At 27.6% G+C, this 23,337-nt stretch overlaps 1 protein-coding gene and 1 long non-coding RNA gene across 5 annotated transcripts; one reads left to right on the top strand and one right to left on the bottom strand.

The window, feature by feature from the left end:
* Window positions 1-15,530: 15,530 nt before the first annotated feature.
* Window positions 15,531-16,459, top strand: LOC110010943 (uncharacterized). The gene is made up of 2 exons (XR_002285998.3): window positions 15,531-15,830; window positions 15,957-16,459. It is a non-coding gene; the product is annotated as an uncharacterized LOC110010943 (long non-coding RNA).
* Window positions 16,460-21,678: 5,219 nt separating this feature from the next.
* On the bottom strand, window positions 21,679-23,337 carry LOC105648068 (pentatricopeptide repeat-containing protein At2g38420, mitochondrial; the record flags this gene model as incomplete). 4 transcript variants are annotated; one of them, XM_037637379.2, is given in 3 exon segments in its annotated part: window positions 21,679-21,927; window positions 22,093-22,207; window positions 22,741-23,337. In XM_037637379.2, a coding segment is annotated over 1 exon segment (312 nt), but the record flags the coding sequence as incomplete, so codon positions are not given.

Genomic DNA, 23,337 nt, shown 5'->3' with positions numbered 1-23,337 from the left:
AAAATGAAAATGCATTATAATCACCTTCAAATGACAATTTGACAATTTGAGGAAAACTGATCCAGCTTTATCCCCTGAAAAAACACAAGCTATGTATTATCACCACAATCGAATTCCACAATTTCCGATTAATTGGAAAATCTCGATAGATTTTATCGAAGAGGTGTTATAACAATCGATTGATCAAATAAGTAATAGGACGTACAAGATTTGGCGAGTTTAAAGTGATTGGCTGATTTAGCGAACAAGTCAGCAGCATCTTCGTATCTAGAACTGAATAAACCCCAGCCACTGATCTTCTTCTCTGCTTTCTTCTCGAATTCATTTCCTTTAGCTAGGTGATCACCCATTCTAGTCTTTCCTGCTTTTTTTTTTTTTTTTTTTTTTTTTGAATATAGCTCTACCTTGTTTTGCATCAACAGGGAGAGAGAGGCAGAGAGCGAGAGACACTTGTTCGGAGATGTAAAACAGAGACGATTGGCGCGTTAACTCTGGTTGAAACTTGAAAAGTGCAAATGCGACCGACTTGATGAAAACGACGAGCAGTTGGGCTTTTGCGTCTATTCCAATTTTTGGATATCTTAAGAGAAAAGATTTGGTGATTTTGACTCTCGCTAGAATCGGTCAAACTACTATGCTAATTCTAAAACGTATACGTGCGAACCAAGCATTCTTGTATAGGTGCAACCAAGCTTAAAATAAAAAAAATAATAATAATAAAAAGAACTACTAGGTGTGTTAATCATGGCCACATCGGTTCGAGCTACCTACTTGGTGTTGATGTCTCAATTTAAGACACTCCATAGGACACACGACTCTTGAATATCGAAAGAGACTCTACCCCTTCTTACAAGATCATGCACCGAACCTGAGTACTGGATCATATTCAGCCTGAGAAATATCGACTTGAAGAAAAGCTCATCGACAACAGAATCAACACTTAGACATCATGCATAACGAAATGCGCTCATGGAGGATCGAAACCCTAATCAAGTAGGGAAATTACAAAGTCTTGATCACCTAGCCACCACTTCAGGTGGCGTGCAAACCAAGTTGTGGTGTAATAGATTTTTCCACTAATATATAATTATCAATAGTCTAAAAACGCAAAGGGATGTCTCCTAATTATTCTTTTTTTACGTACTAAAATATTTATAGTATTTTTAAATTTATATACTTAAACAATTATTTTTCTCGTAATAACTTTTATAATTGTCCATTAAATGAGTGATTTTATTAGTATCTTAATGAGTTCAGGGCAAAAAATGATAAAATGATTTTTATTGACCGAATTTTAATATACATGTTTTGTCAAATTATGTAAATAAAACGAGATGGAAGGAGTATTATTTATTTAGTTGTTAATTTGATAAAAGCATGAAGGGAGACAACAACAGAGAAGGTGATCATGTTTATTTAATTATATTATATATTTGCTGTTTATAAATATTTTAAATTTAAATCCTAGCATTGTTACCATGAAGCTAATTAAGACCCTGTTCGACAATCATAGTTGTTATAATAATTGTCAGCTTTTTTTAATTAGTAACCAATAGCTTATAGAAGTTTCAATAAGCTATTATTCCATCAAGTGCATTTTGCAATTTTTTGTATAAGCTGGTAGCTGATTTATATTTATATTAGTTTAGACTTCATTAACCTCGTACAAATAATTACTATAAAATTTTTTTTTCAAACTAATATTTCTATAGTCATTTTATTTACAGGTATTTAAAAATAAAATTTTTTTCTTAAATATTATTTTAAGAATTTAATTAATATTTTTACCTATATAATGCATTAAAATAAAAAAATAATATATCACCTAAATTAAATATATATATATATACATTGTATACCATAATATATAAAAATAATTATGTTATTAATAGTCATCTTATATGCTAAAGGAACCGCTGCTAAATTTTACTAAATATGAACAAAAAATCAGCTAACTACTATAACCCATTAGCTACCAACTAATAATTGGTATAAATTGTTGAACCAAACTGGTCCTTAATTTAGATTGCACTCCTCCATTCTATAAAAAAAAAAAAACACTCTAAAACTCTCCAAACTTTTGCCACATCATCCAAAGTCCTTTTAACTATAATATAATTAGGCGGTTTTCTGATTCGCACGCTGCATAATATTTCATAATTTAAATTTAAACATTATCATGTAAAATTAAAAAATTTTATGCTAAATAAAGTGAAACATGATTTTTAAAATAATATTTGAAGGAAAATAAGAAGACGAAAAAGTTTATTCAAATTAAGATGGTTATATCATCATTTCATTAGAGTAAGACACATGCAAATAATGACATTAGTTGTAAATATTTATTTTTGGTCAATTTTTATCTTTGCTTATCCAAAATCCATAAAACTAATACCTTTTTTTTACTTGCAATATTAATATAGAACAAACTTAATGATAAAATTTTATCTCAAAATTAATTTGGCACATACAAAAAATGACATTAATTGCAATTATTTATTTTTGGTTAATTTTATCATTGCTAATCCAAAATCCATATAATTAATAACTTTTTTTTCACATGCAATATTAATATTTAACAAAATTAATATTAAAATAATTTGATTATATTTGTATGTTATAAATCTGAAAAATAATAGACAACATGTTTCTCATCGATACACAAATCGTCATCGATTTAATTAAATAAATTTTTAAAAAGTAAAAATTTAAAAAACATCATCATAAATCATCATTAATTAATTTCATTAAAAATATAAAAATATTTGAGTAATTTTACATATTTAAGGTGATAGAAATAATAATTAGGCAATATCAATAATATTATGTTGAAGACAATAAATATAATGTTAAATAGTGGAGTTATATTTTATAATTTATAACTCGTAAAATTTAATTTTAAGAGCCAAAATTTTCCTAGTTAACTAAAAATCAAATACTCAATTCTATGAACTCTCTCTTTACGGGAGATGCCATATAAACACTCACGAGAATGACTATGATTCTCCTTTATATATATATAATGATAACGATGATGATAATATATAATATAATATAATAAAAAGGGATAGATAGATATTTCATTTGAATAAAGTCTAAAGCCCAAATCCCATAGGGCTTGAAAGTTGAAAGTTGAAGCCTAGTATCTTAATCAATATGGATCAGAAGGCCTATCAGGCTCCTTCAAATTTGGGCTTTTACTTAACAGAGTCCAGAGCCCAAGACAAACTCACCCTTGTAAATGGTTAGTTTGTTATTGATTCTCTCTTTTTTATATTTTGAATTGAATGTATTTCTATTTCGTCCCTTTTAATAATAAAAGTCAATTTAGTCTCTGAATTTATTTAGCAGATTTTATTTTACCTTTTGGGCCAATGTAGCCATCAAATTATATAAAATGATTAAAAAGATCCGAATTCACTTTTTAAGTCAATTTAACATTTAGACTTATTTTATTTTTATAAATTAATAATTGATTTAATTTAACATGATTGACTTTTTATCTTTTTTATCATACACTAAAAACACTCAAATTAAAATTTTTCAACACTTATAAATATAAATTTAAAATTCATAAAAACATCATTTCTTGTAATATAATAAATTTATAAACATGCATTATAAATTTAATTTATTTAACATGAAAAATGAATAGATTCATACGTGATAACTCTGTAATCGAGGTTAATTTTAAAATGTTCAAATTAATACAAATTTATAACCTCAAAACCATCAATCAAGGTAAAGAGAAATACAATATACTTCATATATCATTTTTTTATATTTTATAATTAATTAATTTTTTAATAAATTGGTCAGCTCAATTCCAACTACAGTTTTAATAAATGTCGATATAATAATTTTCATATTGTAAGTACAACAAAAATTAGAGGTTAAATTGACTTAAAATGGTAAATATGATTTTTTTATTCATACTAATTTTTAATATTATAAGTACAATGAAGAATTAGAGATTAAATTGACTCAAAATGTCAAATATGAATTTTTTTAGTCATTTTAAATAAGCTTAGAAATTAAATTGATTTAAAAAGTGAAACCGGATATTTTTAATCATTTTAAATAAGTTTAAAAATTAAATTGATCTAAAAAGTGAAATCGGCTCTGGCAGCAATTATTTTATAGTGAAAGCTTAGATGGGTCAAAGTCATAGTGAAAACATAACATTTGGAATGGTGCTATTAAGTAGAAAAATTTACACACTAACTTCTGGCTTAATGATAAATGCTCAATCTAAAATATTAATCATAACCTCTACTTCTAAAAATTAATTTAATGATCCTTCTAGTTTATACTATCCTTCCCTTAAGATTTATCTTATTTTTTCATTAACCAAGTAAAAATTAGTCAAAAAATTCTATAAATAAAATTTAATGATTTAAAAGTTACTTTTTGTTATTATTTCTTCCTATTCCTTGTCCATCTTTTATGTTTTTTAACCTTATGGTTGAAATACTAGCAAATAAATAAAAGGATGATGTAATTAGAAAATGATAAAAGTATAAGAATTATTGAAATTAACTTTTGAAAATAAATATCCTAATTGGGGACATGCAATCTGTAAGGTATAATTCCAAACCAAACCAAATTAATAAAACTGAAATCGATTATTCTGTATTACTTCGCTTTTTTTATTCAGAACTGAAATAAAATCAATCATTTTTAGTATCATAATTCATACAAAAATGTAAATTAACATTTCAACCTCATGTAACGAAAGATGTAACAAAAGAATAATAGTTGTGTGGGGCTAAAAATAAAAAAGATATTAAATTAATCTTGAAAATATAGATTTTGAGTTGCTCTTTTTTCCCATAATAAATCTTTTTGGATTGCTTAAACTCCACATTGCTCTTATACTAGAATGCAAAAATGGTCAACTACTATAAGATAAGATTGATGAAATCAAATAATATCAGCTCTTTAATTATATAAAATAAGACCAATGAAAGAAAAATATGTTATCTTATTATTATGTAGTCATGTCCAACTAAGAAAATATTACTCATACCAATCAACGATTGAAAAATCCTCAAGTAGGCTTTGGTCGTTTGTTTGGCAACATGGTTTGTTTTTCACTCTTCCAACTTTCAATTTTGTTGGTCACCACCCCACACTCCTACAGAATAATGTAACTCCAATTATTGAAATCCTACCATAAGGTTACCAATTTAACCTTCCAACGAAGTGCTTATTTCAATCCCATAGTCATTTCTAACTTCGATTAATTGCAATCAACATAGAGAGTTATGCTTGTACTAATAACATTGAAAATTTATTTTTTTTTTTCATGATTTTTTTTTTTTCTATAGTTACAAAGCGATAGAATGACAAGACTCGAAGTCTGAGTATTCCTAAACCACTAAGCTTATTGTTTATTAGTTGCATAAGCTATTACTATGGAGCTAAATGCCTATTTTAATTTTTAGTTTCCTAGAGTTCATTACGGTTGTAATATGGCTGAATATATAAATTTACTCTTAAATTTTATAATTTTAACCTTATGACATCCTGAAGTTTACAGATGATCTATCATACACTTGAATTTATAAATTTTATAATGTTATACATCTTTTGAAACTAATATCAATAATTTTTAGAGTTTTTGGCTTTCAATTGTAAAATATCAATTTCATATGTAGTTAGTATGACTTGTAGAACAATAATTTTCATAATTTTTAAATTTTTAATGAGTTTTAATTGCTATAATTTTACAAAACGAAGTGTTTAATAAAACAATTTTAAAAATTGATTTGTTTAATAGACATAGTTTTATAAGCTGAAGTATTTGATTGATTAAAATAAAAAGATTAAAGGTGCCACAAAATTAAATAACAAAATTTAGAGATGAATTTATGTACTCGGCATTTGTAATATTGCATAATATTATTAGGAAAAATGCACTTTACCAACTTGGGTCTATTCAATTTCCATTACAACGAGCTAAGATATTAAAAATATCTATGTAGGTATATTACGGACAAAATTTCCGACATAAACATGTTACATTTTAGATCTTTCAGGTTGTTCCAATGAAAATTGTGACATGATCTTTTAGTAATGTGATCTGATGAATCTACTTAATTAATATTTTCAGGTTGTTCCAATGAAAATTGTGACATGATCTTTTGGTAATGTGATATGATGAATCTACTTAATTAACATTTTCTAGAACAATAAGAAACGTTCTTTTTTTTTTTTTTTTTTTTTTTTCAACGGTAGATATCTATCAACTCGTTCCAAGTCGGACAAGAACAAGAAATATAAATATGACTTCTTTTATTTTGATTAGACTAAAAAGTAAAAACTAAAGATAATCATCCATGGTTGTCGCTCAGTTGAATCATTAATGGTGATCTTCAAATCAAATCGGCAGCCTAGCTATGCTACCTAAGAAAGTGTTAAATTTCATGACCTAAACGTGGCGCTGCGATGACGACGATGACATTAAAAATGGGATTAACTATTAACCGCATACTTGATTAGAAAACAATACAGTAAAATCTCATAATTCCATCCATTATAATTGTGCTTAAATCATAATTAAAGAAAAAAATCTCAATTAATCATAACTATGAGCTCAATTGGAAGAAGACAAAAGCTTCAAGATATAAAGTTGATTTGGCTGTCTCCCGAAAAATACTCGTATACACAAGCCCAATGTATGTATTTATTCCTCGTACGGTTAAGATTTGTTGGATAATAGTTTCTTTTAAGGTAGTATTTAATATTTATTATATTTGTAATTTATAGTATTAGATGATTTAATATGTATATTAGTTTTTTTTTTTTTTTTTTAAATCTAGAATAGAACTTGAGTTACTAAAATTTCAAAGTACACTTGGAATGGAATCCCATAATATATACACCAATACGAGAATAAGAAGCTCTAGCAAGAAAGTAAGCATTCATATTAATTTTCTTACAGACCCATTTAATAGAAACGTCTAGCCAAATAGATTACAAAATGTTACTCCTTTAACATTTGACTATCAATTACTAAATGAAAGATTAATCCTTTTTAGGTTTGAAAGCGACCGTTTAAAATCCTCTCTTAGATGTTAACTCCATGATTTTAGTGCGCTTCAATCACCAGATTTAATGCTTTTCAACCAATAAACCAAGCTATTTTCGATTATTTCTTTCTTTGTTAACCATTAGACCAAATTATTTTGGATTCTTTCTTTCTTTTTTAATATAACGATGTAATGGAAGTTATTTCGCATCGTTAATAGAGAATATATCATGCATGAGTTAATCATATCAAGCGAAATTTCATGCTTATAATTTTTATGTATAAAATTAATACTTTATGAATAAAGTTATAGGATATAGATATATGCCACTTGTTTTTTTTTCTTAATTATTTGACATTCAAATCTAGGATAATAATATTATTGTGGACTAGACAATAAATATGAATGAGTACATACCGATTGATTTTAAAAATTGAATTGATTCAATCTAATTTATTTTTAATTCAGTTACTCAAATTGATAAGTTTAGTTTGATTTGTGATTTTAAATAATTTTAATTTTCACTAGAATTATAAAAAAAAAATTAAATTTAGTTCACTTTCATTTCATCCTTTACACAGTTCAATTTTAAGTTTAGAAAAAGATATAATTCAGTTTTCAGGCAGCCTAATAATGGAATAATTCTCTTTTTAAATAAAATTCATTAAATTGATAAAAAAGCATTGGGTCGACTCCACTTCCACTTTCTCCATACCACACTAGATTAATTTCAAATCTTAAATAATAAGAATTAAATTTGTTCACCACTACGTTAATGCTGACATGTACAATTAATTAAGTGAATACTAAGAATCTGAACTGTTGAAATTTTACACTGCAGGAGTCAACATTTGAAGAAGGTCAACTTACACATGAGACAAAGAAATGTGCACACCATGATTTGATGGTGTTGGCCTCATCCACCAAAAACAGTTAAACCCAAAATTAATTTAACTTAATTATAATTATCATGTGGCTCCACTATTGTTGGATTATTGTGGTTATGACTGATATGTCCATTATGCACCAAATAGTATTATATAATAATACCTTTACCTACTTCCATGCTTTTCCTCTTAAATTAATTATTTAATTAATAGTAAAATTTTCTTAATTTTAGAATCTGATGTCAAGTATAGTTTGCAAATTGACATCTCTAAATTAAAAATGATTTCCTTTACCTTTTTTTAATGTATGTTGGAATTTTTGAATATTATTATATGTTATTTGTTTATATTTAGCTTCTTAAATATATCTCTATCAATGAATTGTGTAGTTTCGGAGTGGAATGCCACGTCAATAGGTAAATTCTTAAGCACAAGAGTACAAGATCGTCCAGCCATAAAGTTGAAAATGTGGATGCCCTGCTTCGCATTTATATATGGTCCAATTAAAGTACAATTATATGAAAATTATTAGTTTGTCATATTTATTTATTTTTATTATATTTAAAATATTAATATTAATACTCTTAGTACTTAGGTGGCTTTAGTGCTTAACCTTGCATCCAAGCTCTTCTATTTAAGGATATTTGACAATTGAGGACATCATAAGACTAATGCTGCTAAGATGAGGGGTGAATTTATATATTCAATCAGTTCTTAAAATTAAACTTGATGCTATCAAGCACACTAAATCATAATCTAATCGTAGGCATATGTATGATCTGACAATAGATTTAGATTTGAATTCCTCTCTCTAATACTATGCTATCAATATTGGTTATGGAAGACAGAAGTATCCTTAAACAAAGGCTGCCAAGTTATTCTTCTGAATCTTGAATAATATATCAACGAGCTTGAAGTGATTCTTAAAAAATTATTCTAGAATAAAAAGAAATAATCCTATGTATTGCAAAATTTGAAAAAGACTTAGATTCAAAATTCTCTATTGCTTTAATTTCCTAATTACGATTTGAATTTTAGAATCATATAATAATTATAAGAAAAATACTTTATTTTTTACATCAACTTTTAATATTAGGATCCATAATTTATTTTTAACTGAAATAAAACATAATTAAACTTTATCAATAAACTAAAGAAAAATATTTTTCCTATTATAAAAATCATAATTTTGTTAAATATATAAATAGATACGATGTGCTACCTTACATACTTAACCGTGGAATTAGAGGGCCATCAGCGGCTTCCGCCCCCTCTTTTAATAAAAAAAATATTTTAAAAATTTATCTTATAAAATATAAAAAATTTCAATTTTTTCATATACCCTCTTTAAATTTTGAAATTGTTTTTGCCCCCTAATTTTCTTTTTCTAATTCCACACCACAAGTCTCTTGAAATGAAGTATCGATATTTGATGAAGACAAATATTCGTGGGGACCTAGGAATCAAGAAGAACAAAAGGGGATTTTCATTTTCTATCTACCCTTTCCATTTATTTACCTCTTGTGCTTTGAATTTTTTAATTCTTCCCTGGACCTCACAATTGCTATTGAGATTAGGTACTGGTGGTCACTGTTTTCTTATAGCCCACTCAAGATTTCCTCAATCCTTGTGAAGTGAACATGGATGTCTACTCATTTTATGCTGTCTATTTCTTTCTCTTTCGATGCAACCAAATTATACATATCCTTGGACCCAACATTTAAATATTATTTGAAAAAAAAAACAAAAACTCTAACCATACTAAATTGATAACAACACTTAAAATAATGTTATCAAATCACTTAATTAATTATTAGGAATAACATTGAAATTTTTAATTAAATACTTGATAGAGGTTTTGAGTTTAGGTCGCCGAAACCTGAAATGAAATCTGTATTTTCAACGAATGCTTACAAATACAAGCTCGTACTAAAACTTTCCACCGTTTGAAAAAGAATGGAAAATATGTTATGTTATAGGACATGAGAAGCATCTGCGACTTGGACTTGGAAAAGAGAAGAGACATGGGAGTCCACTAGAACTAGCAGTCTGAAGGGAGTGGGTGTGGGCCTAGTAAAAAAGGACAATCAGTGACATTATGAATCAGAAACGAATTCCCCTACGATTTGTTACATCAACTCCCACGTTTTTAACGGTCATCCTTGCTTCTTGCAAATGCTCAAGTACATATATAAGCAAATCAATATTGGAAATACTATTGAAAAAGCCAATTTTCATTGCGTTTTTTTCTCAATTAATGACATAATACCTCTCCCAACATAATTTTATTTTCTTAAAAAAAATTCAGAAGAACTTTCAGTAAAATAAATGCTTATCTGGAAAAAAGAAATCTTGAATTCGAATTCTAAATATAAACTTCCTTTAAATATTCAGGAGGAAGCATTTTGCTCTTTTTATGGACCTGTCCAACACGAACCAAGACTAGTCAAGCCAATTGATTTTGAATACCGGATGGTTTAACACCAAGAAAAAAAAAAAATCTTTTTTAATAAGTGTTTGAAAATCTCACCTTCCAACTTGTGTCTAAAAGAGACTTTACATATGCTTTCTTTTAAATAGTCTTTGTTTTTGCTTCAAAGAAAAGCAAAAACAGGTACAATAGAGCAATACTTATTTTTATGATACTTGCACGAGGTAAAGGGGTTAGCTCGAGAAAATTTGTATTGTAGAGGATCGAACTGATGATTTAAGCCATAATGATCAACTTCGTAAGAGTTTTTTTTATCAATGAGCGATCTCATTCGAGTTACAACAGAGTAATATAATTGTTGAAGAAACATAATAATTAAATTATATCACGTTAGTATATAAAACACAACGTAGAGTACTTAACTACTACTTATAGGGTAACAACGGTCATCATCTTAGTCTCTATAGTAAAGCTATTTAAAATCTATTGTGTCGCAAAACTTGAGACATCTAAATCTGAGATTAAGACATAGAATAAATTGCATGTTATGTGGCAGGAAGCCATTCAAGAATAATATTAACAATGTACATTTTTTTTTCACTAATTTTCTGCTATTTATGGGTTGAAACCTATAATACATAACAGATCAGAAATTCAAATACTAACATCACTACATCCCTTTCCAAAAATAATTTCATACATTCTTATGCGTTTGCACAAGTTTTTTCATTGTTGGATATTAGTGGTGACTAGCTATAATTTGTTTTTTCTTGAATTGTAGATCACGTGAACCAAAAATATTACTGCAAGCTACATAACAAAGAATAACATTTCCAAATTTCATAAAAAAAAAATATGAAGCAAGTGTTAGAGAAAATTATAAACAATTAAATAGCAAAAGAACCACAAAAATTTCTAAAAATTGGCGTTGTTGTTAAGAAACTAAATTTGTTGTTAAGAAACTAAATTTGCTATCATCAAGATTCAAATTTGAGATCTCTCAGTCCTAAAAAAAGTCATTAGCATATAATAATTTTTTCACAGCAATATTAATTGATTTTGCTATTAATTTCATTATTTGATACAAGCATGATGGAGCAATATTATTATAGGAGAGGTGGGGTTGAGGCAAAAGTAGGGTTATTAATAGAGAATAATGGAGAGTGATAGAGTGACCAAATTTTAGCAAGATATGGTAATTATATATGCAATGGCAGAATCCCTGGTTTTGGAAAGTCCAATAAATGTGGCAGTTATGGGTATTAGGCAAGCCATATCTATTTTAAAAGTTGTAGCTATCAACCATTCCTTGTTGATGATGATGACAACTTGCATCTCTTCTAGTTTAAAGTTTTGGATTAGTGGAGAATGAAGCACAAGATCTTATGATCTAAAAGATTGCTATTGCTTTCCTAATTAACAAAAGTTCTTGTGATCTCGTGGAGAAGGAAGGACCATTATCCCACAAAGAGGAAAAAAAAAAAAAAAAAAAAAAAGGACAATTAGCAAGAAAGTGTATCTCTTATTTATTGGTTGGGATAATAAGAATCCTGAAATAAGATTAGTCTCATATTTAAAATTGTACGTGTAAATCCAATATTTATATATGTACCTTTTATTTTATTGATTAAAAATCAATTTATATATAATGTAAAATGTTAGTTTCTTCTATAAATAACTCTATGCATACCATATAAGCCAAAGCTTATTAGTTATTATTTTCTTATGAATCTTTAAAATAATATAGTGTGCATATACTAGAATATAAAATTTTTTCTTAGTAATTACTATAAGTATGTGATTCAGGATATCATTCTATTTCCATATGATAGGATACATATTGGATTCCATTCTTAGAAGGAAAGGGAGGAAAAAGCACCAAAAGATTGGCACAATCTCTTTTTTTTTTTTTTTTTTTTTTTTTGTCTATTGGGAGGTTTTATGGCTAGGATAATATTGTTTGCTAGATAATAAGATATTTTTATTACATATATCTAATATTTTTTTGGTACAATCAAAAAGGTGTAATCTCCCTCGAGCTATAGAGTGTAAAAGTTTTTGAGTGCTTCCCGGAACTCGAATATGTGTTCCCACCTCACGGGAATTGAGGTTATTTACTATCCTAATTAACATCTTATTGATTACATATATCCAATATTAATAAGACATAAACACCGGAACTTTTAAGTGGGATACTGAATGAATAGACATGATCACGATTCATTCCAAATGAAAATCAAACTGAAACCAAACGTATCAAAAACAAAATCAAACCATGGCAACAGTGAAGGTTTTAAATCGTACCAGAAATTTAATATTTACAGTTTGATTTCATTTTTTTTTATTAAATCAAAACTATCGATTTGTGTTTAGAACTAATTGTTTCAGTTTGACACTGTTAAAAAAAAAATTGCACTTGACTTATAAATTTTAAAATTAAATTTAAACTTTCACCATTAAATTTAATAATTAACGTCACCTCAAAATTTATTAAAATAAATGTAACTTATTGTAAGTGAGAAAAGTGTGAAAAAAATAAAAAAAAAACTCCATTTAAATGTTTTTAATTTATATTTTTTTACAACTTATATTATAATATTTATAAATTAAGTCCTAAGTCCTATTTTTTCTCTCTTTCAACTACTATCAAAAAAATTTCAAATTTATTTTTGTTTTGTTATAATTTTTTAAATAAATTTTAAAGCCTTTTATTTACCCTTTTAGTCTTTTTTAATACTATAATGTATTATTACTTTTTTTTATTATTTACACATGCTAGAAAATTAAAAAAAAGTTAAAGAACTTGAAAAAAATTATCTAATTTCGAGTTCAAATCAGAATATATGGTTTTGAAATCGTCTATAAAATTATTTAAAAGCGATGGTGTTACAATTTCACTATTTTTAAAACTAGAATCGACAATTTTAGAATCAAGTTCATGCCTAAAATAAAACTTTGACTTTAGTTAGCAGACTAAGATGCGATTCGCATCATCTTAATTTGTTTCATATATATAATGATTTTCACATTTTCAAGCCTAAGTTTACTAAGTTTACTATTTTATTTTCAACAACCCTATGTTGCTAGAACAATGATGACATTGAAGAAAAATTCAAGGATTTAAATTCCTTTTTTTTTTTTTTCCTATTGCTAAGAGTACAAAGAGATTACCATGATTATGAATTTAATAACTTGCTTTTGTGTCATGTTGAGATTTGTACAAGCTAAGTTATAACTAAATGAGATTTGATTCCTCAAAATCCCACGCGAATAAATATGCAGCTTAATTTTTGAAAAAAAAGCACAAATCCTTTTTTTCATTAATTTTATTTCATAATTTTTTAAATTTTAAACCAAAAATGCCCTCTAATTTGTAAATTATAAAATTATATGAACCGTTCGAAATCGTTAAAGAACCTTAACTAAAACCAAAATCATGACGTTGCGATGCAGTTCCAATTTCAAATTTTTTGAAACCGAATAACAACTTTAAAATTAAAATCGGTAGTTCTAAAGAGTGACACTTTTATAGTTTAGAACCGGGAACCATTCACTATAGTTTAATGTCGATACAATTTCAATTCATTTCAGATTTGAACCAAATCATGTTCATGCCTAGTACATGTAATTCATGGTCTGAACATAAAATTTGTAATCACCGTGTTTATAAAAATTCTTTTGAATTAAGAGAGACCTATATTATAACTAATGACATTATTAAAGAATTAATATTTAAATTTACCAGCTCAATTAATAATCTCAAGAAATACTATTTTATAATTAATATAAAAAGAAACTAATATTTCAATTTAATTATAATCCTAATTAAAATTTTATATAAAAGTAATTATCACTAAGATTAATATTTAAATTCAATTAAAACTTCTCATATTTAAATTTAAATTTATTATTAAAAAATATTAAATCACGAGTATCACGATTCCAAGGTGCATTTTTTTTAATATATATGTCATGGCAAGGCATATAATAATTGAATAAATAATTGTCACGTACCATTTTAAAACAGGGGTTTTGGTGCCAAGCAATATATGCACTTTGCAGATTGTTGGATCCATCAGGTGCTGTACCAACAAACACGTGTGATTCCACTTTGTTTCCGGTTTAATTAATATATGCAAATATTAATTAATTAACAATAAATAATATTCATAGAGGCTAATTACATTAACTGGCATACACATTAGTTTACATGACAAACTTATAATTGAAAAATGCGTAAACTGAATAACTTCTAATAAAAACAAAAAATCATACCTATTGATTGAATTTATGTTATCTTGAAAATAAAATTTATATTTATTAATTTTATGAATAAAAATATTTAATAAAATAATTTTATAAATTAAAGATGTTCATTAAATTAAATTAAAACTATAATTTTTAATATAAAGTTGACCCATGAAAGTAATTTCTCTATGAGATTTTATAAGTCCAAGTGCTTATAACTAACTTATAAATGTGACATATTCCGTATATTAATTATTCTTTTTTGCCTAATAATAATATTAGTTGTTTTAGTATATATTAATTTTAATAATTGTTAATTGTTAGCTATTATTTTTTAGCTGGTAGTTGAGCATTTGGTAAAAATTAATAGTTTAGCTTAAAATGATAAGAAAAAACATTAGCTATTTAATTAGTTGAATTAAATAATGAATATGATTGTCAAGAAAATTAATTAATTTCTGTAAAACGCTAAATATTAGAGTGTCTAATATTTCATAAAAACGTTTAAAAACTATTGTTAATAGGGAACAGTAAAAGCTAATTCAAAAGTTGTTGTCGAACACGATAATTATATATAATTTTAAAATAAATAATATTTCTTTAATTTTAAAACAATAAGGTATAATTGCAAAAAAGGAAAAAAAAATCTTTAGCAAATACTTGAATTTTAGAATAAATAGGATTAAAAAATCGAAGTTTTTACGTAATGTAGTTGTGGTCCTGTTGGTAGTTGTGAGCTGTGAGAAGGTGCTTTAGGGCAATTTTAGGGGTTGCAATTGCAAACAAACATACAGTGCTCTTTTTGAAAAGGGTCCCACACCCAACTAAGCCTTTCATTTCTTGTCTTGCCCCCCCATACCTTCAACCTTCAGATCCCTTCCTTTAAAACCACTTCATTTCCCTCTTTTCTAATTATAAATGAGTGGTCACTGATTGCACAAATTTCTGCAGATGCCCTCCATTTCTCAACTACTCTCCTATTTCTCTGTCTCTTTCTCTTCTTTCTGCCTTTTTCTTGGCTGGAGTTGCAGAGAGAATGGGGTGTGTGAGCAAGATGGAGAAGCAGGGCACGTGCATTACTAACTCATGCACATATATACACATTTTGTTATCACTTTCGCTGAAAAGGGTGTGAGTTAGTTTTTCATGTGCCCGTCTTCCCCATCATGACCACTTCACCTACCTATTGATTCTTACTGCCTGTTTTTCAAGCTCGATTCACCATTTCAGGTCAGTCTTATATACTATCTTTATCTTTATATCATCATATATTCTTCATATTTATGAAATTTTACTTTTTTCTTAAACTTCGATAATTATTTTCAATTCAAATTCCTAACTTTACAATTTCTGTAGGATATTAGCAATGAATAGAATTGAAGTTGACATGTCAATTACAGGATTGCCTTTAATTTTCTGGTTTGCATTAGCGGTTGAAATAGTGGTTAATATCAAAACAGGACAATGAGTTTACGTTGTTCAAAATTGGCATACAACAAATATGGTGGTTCAGATACTTTATGCTTCACCTACCAAAGAAAAGTGGCTGCATTGATCATATCCACCAGTTTCGGATCGATCAATTTGGAATTTTCTAAAGCTATGTATCTCTAATTAGAGAAGGCAGAGTAAGACTCAAAAACTAAAGGGGCGAACTAAGAAATATGTTCAACCATTAGGGGTCAAATTGAAAAAATAAAAAATTTACAGTTTTGGGTGTAGGGTTCCTTCCAGCCCCCTTACCTCCCCTTCTCAAACAAAAATAATCTTATTTCTTATTGTTTAATTATGAAGTGGTGATTTAGATTGGTGAAATGTAAAATTGAAAATTGTTATATAGTCCCTTGATTTTTCTCAAATGCATTAGTGAGGACATCAATTTTCAAAATTAAACTATTTAATATCTATATTATAATTTCATCTATGTTAGTTTTTCCATTAAGTGGCCGTGAAATATCAAAAGTACTTCTCAAATAAATTACTTTATAGTCCTTACAATTTGGTGAAACACATTAATAAGGACCTCAATATTCATAGCTTTGCACTATCTAGTCCATATACAGAAATTACCTTTAAGAGTATTTTTGATATTTCACTACCACTTAATTGAAAAATTAATCGTTGGACGTAATATTATAACACAATTAAATAGTATAATCTTAAAAACTATTTCCTTACTAATATATTTGACAAAAATCTAGGTACTTTGTATATAATTTAAGGTTTATCTTTTATATCATCATTCTTCATATTTATTTATTTATTTATTTTTTTGGCTAAACTTGTCAATTATTTTCGATTCGACCCATTTCAAATTCCTAACTGTATAATTTCTGTAGGATAGTTTAGTAACAATACGCCTTTTCTTTTCTTTTTCTTTTCATTGATGGAACTTGCCTAAATTATTCTACACGGTGAGGGAGCAAAATTTCTTTTCTAACATAAATGGATACGACAATCTAGCATAGGATAAAGATCAAGAATTGAAAATGTCCAACGAACGAATATGTAATTTTCAAAGCAATCAGTGAGTAACTTCAAACTATATGTTATCAATATGAGATAGAACTTTGACTGAAGCATTAGCCTAGTAACTCTGTATATATAGTGTCATTATCATAAAACGTGAATTTTAATTTCCATGAGTGGTCATATTTCTCTGCCTGCAATCTCTCTCTCTCTCTCTCTCTATCCCTATTGGGTATTACATATTCTATGTTAAGACAGACAAGTTTTTCTTACAAATTTTATGGTTACAAATCGTTTTGAATATTATTAGGATGATTACCTGTATAAACCTATACAATTCTATATGTATATTGACAATAAATAAAGCTGCTACTTGAATAGTTGCTTGTTCTATTGAGTGTTGACAACCTAAATCATTAAAGGTTGTCAACGCTTACTAACAATTAACAGCAAAAAAGTATTCTTTTTGAACAGAATGATTAAGGCTTTGTTACACAACAATATATTATTTTCGTTATATAATACTTGTTACATTTGAAAAAATAGTATGGTTTAAAATATTTGTTACATTTGTGGTTTCAAGGAGTAATAAATATTATTTTTCATGTTTACCATTTATATATAACCAATAATTATTATGTCAATTTAATTATTTTCTTAGAGAAATAGTATTAAATTAAGGAAAATACAGTCAATTTACTCAATAATTTATTGTAACTTAGACAAATTTAATGGTTTTCTTAAGGGACGTGAAATTCCAAACATAACAAGTATTATAGAATAAATGTGGTAAGTATTTAGAATAACTTTTAGAGATTGATGGAGTTTTTTATTAGACGTTAATATTCTAACATTTAGTGTTTTATAGAAATTAATTAATTAATAAAATTAACATTTAGACATTAAACACTCTAACAAAGGAGGTGCTTCTTTGTTTTTTAATTAGGTGAAGCAGTCAGCGAACCAATATGTTCATATATTAGCCTGAGTAGCTGGTTTTATATTTAGTTTGATGGAGTGGAATCATGTCCCTCCATCTATTATCCAGGATGTGTTAGAATTTGAACTCGATAAATAAGTAACATGATTTTTCAAAAGAAAAAAAATAATTGAGATCTAAATTCTAAATTGAGCAATGTGAAACTTATGGATATGATCCATGCATGCAGCCACTTTTCTTTGGTAGGTGAAGCATAAAATATATTCAATTTTTTGAGCCACCTTTTTTGTTGTGTGCCTATTTTGATGCTAAGCATTATTTCAACCCCTAATGCAAACCAGAATATTAACTCTGCTTTAAGAAAAAGCAAATCCTGTAATTGACCATATCAGCTTCAATTCTATTCGGTAATGATGAATTTTGAAAAAGTGTGTAATAATTCTACTAATGTTCTTCATTTCTACTTAAGTTGAAAAAAATTTATCAGTTAAGCCGGAAAAGTTTAATTCAAGTTTGAAAATTTGAGTCTCTCTACTTTAATTTTTTTAAAAAGAAAATTATTATTGAGCGAGTATTAGAATTCAAACAATCTTTTACAAGGAGGAGACAAAATTTTAATTATGAGTCATTAGTAGGATTATTAATGCTAATTTATGGTGAAGACGTTGAATTTCAATTGTGCTTTAATCATTTGCTCTCTTAACATTTATGTCTAATATCTTATTCCCTGACTTTAAAATCTAGTTTCACTTCCTATCTCTAATTAAATCTAAAATAGTTTATGAGTTAATCTAAGATTATATATGAGTCAAACTACTCGTGAATTATTCTGAATTTGATTTGATAAAAATTCATTCGAACTCGTTTGACAAATTTATTAAGCCAAGCTCGAGCAGAACTATCAAGCTCACAAGCCCAGCTCAACTTGGCTTGATTCGACTCCTTTGCAACACTACATACATACCCATCCAAGATGCGGGATAGATCCATGAAAGGTAAGCTTAGCAATTAGCACTAGTTTTATGGGTCCATTCAAATGAGTGGTTAAGAACCAATATTTAGCATTTTTCCTTCCCAATGACTCGTAATCATTGGTTTGGTGATTCAAAATTACAAGTGATCGTCAACTATTAATACTAATCGTTCACCATTAGTGTCTGTACGCACACATGCTCTCTCTATAATTCTTGGTAATGGCCAACTTGAAAAAGATAGTTGGCATTTGGTAATTGAACTCGTTAGAGATAACGGTTTCAACATATGGCAAAAATCTACTTTCAGGAGAGCTTGTTTTAGCTAACAATAACATAGATAGATACAGTTATCCTTTTCCACATTCCAAGAAGAAAAGGATCAACAATCAATGTTGAAATTATGTTATATAACTTAAAAAAATTCTTGCATCTTCTTCTCTCCCTCTGGACTCAGGAGCATATTAAAACAAAATGAAAATTATTACTGCAGGTTTTTTAAACGTTAGCAATTGGGGTAAATGAGATTCTACTAAGCAAGCTTCCAGGTTAGCCTGGCTTGGTACGACTGCATTTCTCAGCTGGTGGTTTTTTGTTTCATATGCCTGTCAATCTGTTAAATTGGTTCCCAGTCTTTACCATATTTTCTGAGATGACCTCGTTAAACCTAAATCTTTGTTCCCGCTCTCCTGACAGACGCCCACCTGCTCTAGCCGGCAATTTGAACAACTATTTTCTTAATTTGACCTTCCAAAGTATATTCTCCCAGTCATTCGTCAGGCATCCTTTGGTTCTTCAATTTGTCTTTGTGAATAGTTTAATTTCTCAATTTTGCAAGTCCTTCAGAATTTGAGGTGTTAGACTTTTTAAGTAGAAATTAAAGTCTTTAGCTTAAACTCTTTAAAGCCTGCGTTTGGGATAAATAAATTTTAGAAAATTTTGTGGAATTTATTTAGAAATCTAAAATGTTGTGTTTGAAATCAAAAAAAATTATATATTTAAATTCTATGAATTGAATTCTACGGAATTGGTATGCCTAACTCAAATTCTACTAAAATTGATAAAATTTGTAAATAAATTTCACAAAATTGACCATTGAAATGTTTATTAACAAAATTACCTTCCACTATAATCTTAACTATTTCTACTTTTTTTTTTTATATTTTATTTATTTTCTTTGGAAATTTCAAACTATAACGACGTTATTTCATTAATGACGTTAATTTATATTTATATTCTTTTTCCTTTTTTTTTTTTTGAAAAATTTCAAACTAGTAATGATGTTTTTTTTTTTTTTAAGTCTAGTAATAACATTAGTTATTATTACTGTGAAACTATAAAAACTGAGTATCAACAATTATTTTCAAATGCAATTAAAAACAACAATAACATTCTTATTTTTTTTTTAGTTTTGAAATTAATTACTTAAATCAACAAAATTTTTTACATCAATTAAAAATAATTGTTATGATGAATGTTACTGGTTATATAATTAATTAATTAACGTGGAATATTAGTGTACTTATTTATATGAAATCTATTATTTATATTTTAATAAAAAAAAGTTATTATATTGTGCATAATAAATATAATTGATGATTGTTATTTATTTTTATTAAATTAGTATGTCAAGGGTGTTTTAAGAAATAAAGACAAATGAATTTTTATTCAAGAATTTATTCCAAACATAGTTTTGTGGAATTCAATTGAATTCTTTATTTTAGATTGTAGCATACTAAATATGACAAATTCATTTACAAATGAATTCAAGAACTATGATTGATTTGTTCCAAAAATGCTCTTAAACCATAAATCAATGTTTTGAAAATCGAACTGGACATTGAATTAGCTTGATGAATGGATCACAGTTGGATCATGTCAACTTGGTTTAACCGGATATTTTAATTTTTAATTTTTTTTACAATAACTTGTAAAAAATTAATATTCTCATTAAGAATTTTATTAATGGAAAAGTAATAATATAATTATAAATGTATAATTATTTTTCAAACCATTTATCATCTAATATTAACATATGACTACTAATTTCATTGCCATTCATTATCCAAACCAAATATTATATATTCAATATAATAATATAGTCATCAAAATATAAGTTATTCAAATGTTATAATAATCATTCATAAATCACACAAAATATAAAAATATTTATGTGCTAATTAGATTATATTTTTATCATTTTTAAGTAAATAAATAAATAATTATGAGTTATAATATAATAACTTCTAAAAAATTAGGTAAACTATATTGAAGTTTGTGGATTCCAAGGTTTGAATTCACGACCTCTTTTAAAAAGTCTTTCGTGTCTTAGAACAATTTAGTTTATAGTGAAAAATTTAACAATTCTTTTGCTCAGAATTAAAGCTGCCCTGTTGTAGAAAAAACCAGACCATATCGAACCAGACCAGAAACCAGTTCGCAGAGTTAAACCGTCTGACCAGCTGGTCCAGTTTTCAAAACACTGCTGTGCAGCGTAAACCTTTTGCCATCACACTAGGATTCTTGAACTGATCAGTTTGTGTTGGTTGGAATGATATTTCAAGAAAAACTTCGTTGATGTTTTGTAGGCTTTTTATGCAATTCTCACTTCAGAAATCTTGGCGTAATGGCAAAGTGTTCACAATACAAAGATTAAATAGAGAGAGGAAGTAGAGAGAGAGAGAGAGAGAACATAATCTTAAAAAAAGAAATTGTTATAATAGGTTTCAAACTTCCTTGTTCCAAATTCCAATGTATACGTTATCGAGACAGAAAATAACTAAAATAGACCTCTTACAGGTTTGTATTTTTAAACCGGACCAACATGCTTGGTTTGTGCAGTCAACTTGCTCCAGGAAGGCGTCGTGAAGTGCATTATTCAGGACTAAATGTCTCCTGTAAAGCAAGGAACTGGTGGATTTTACATAAGCCACCTGCAAAAACCATACTACAAAAGATGCAATTCAGCTTGCGAAACATTAATCCCATACTTATTGAGACTGCTGCAAGAATCAGTTTCAGTATTCAACTATACATATCATGGAATGGAACACAGGAAAATTTAGAAACAAAATGGGTAGTTCGCCTAACCACCAACATTTTACGTACTAACCTTCAAACTTCAACTATTTACAAGAACAATTTAGACATTTATCCTTTGCTGTTTCCCACAGTTCATCTTCAACTCAAATGATAGACACAATCGGTAGTAAATTAATTTGATGTTGCTGAAAAGGAAAGTAAAGAGAGGAAATGAGGGCATTAGTGTTGAATTTGAAAGTTAATAAATTTAATGGAAATTAATTAATTAAAAAGCAAAACAGATTAGCAAATCATTGTTGGGTAATTAAAGTATTTAGTAAATGAAAACACACAAGTCAAGTGCATAAGTTATGTTCAGACTCAGAGAAGGCTGTAATATTGACTACCAACAGGATGCAGCAAAAACAGTGACCACAAATTGATGCACACAACTGTATCCACGTGCCATCTTATCCTTAACTAAGAGATACATACATGAATTGAATATTGGGCTTCAGTGATGAAGATAGCATTTTTAGTTCATTGGTTATTCAGAGAATTATAAAATTTCTTCCTTTTGATTAAATTTATAATCTGCATTAGCAGTTCGGTTCCATTTTCTGCAATCATGACATTTATAGATCCTACTAAATATTCCAGTTATGCTAAACTTGTAAAATTTGTGAATAAAGAATAGTCTATGTGTGGCATGGAATGTGTAGGATTCCTAGAGGCATACCATCAGGAATGCTTACTTGAATGATTGATTCACAGAAAAAAACCCGTAGCAGACCATATACATCTGAAAATGCAACAGGAATCCAAGAGTGCTAAAACCATGTCAGTACCTTCAGCAACTTGACTGGCCAGCTGAAGTCGAGAATAATTGGCAGTAAGTCCATGAGTTCAACTGATATTTGGTTTGAAATTATAGTTCTGATAACTTGATTGAGTTTGTCTTGTGTCCGCCAAACAAATCAGTTCTCCAGAACATTAGCATAGCAGAATGTCAAGCAGACAGGTTCTAGCTATGCACATAGTTTTGTTTTTTATCCACCAGCCCGATGAAAGTATCCTCTGCAAAATTAATATAGGATCTTGAGCTAAGGAGAACTTTCCAAACTCTAACTCCAGGTGCAACATTCTTCAAAGCCATTTTCTCAAGTAATTCCAGTGCTTTAGAGATTGAGCCAATTTGGCATAATCCACAAATTATCTCATCAAAAATCAAACTTTCAGCACATAAACCCTTATCCAATACTTCATCCAACAAAGCACAAGCTTCAATAATTTTTCCACTACAAGTCGAACCATCAATCATAACCTTGTATGTCTG

The sequence above is a fragment of the Jatropha curcas genome, chromosome 2 (assembly GCF_041381405.1).
Source record: "Jatropha curcas cultivar XTBG-Jc1 chromosome 2, XTBG_Jcur_1.0, whole genome shotgun sequence".
Taxonomy (NCBI): domain Eukaryota; kingdom Viridiplantae; phylum Streptophyta; class Magnoliopsida; order Malpighiales; family Euphorbiaceae; genus Jatropha; species Jatropha curcas.
The sequence above is the reverse complement of the archived record's forward strand: the minus strand, read 5'-3'. Positions and strand labels throughout refer to the sequence as shown.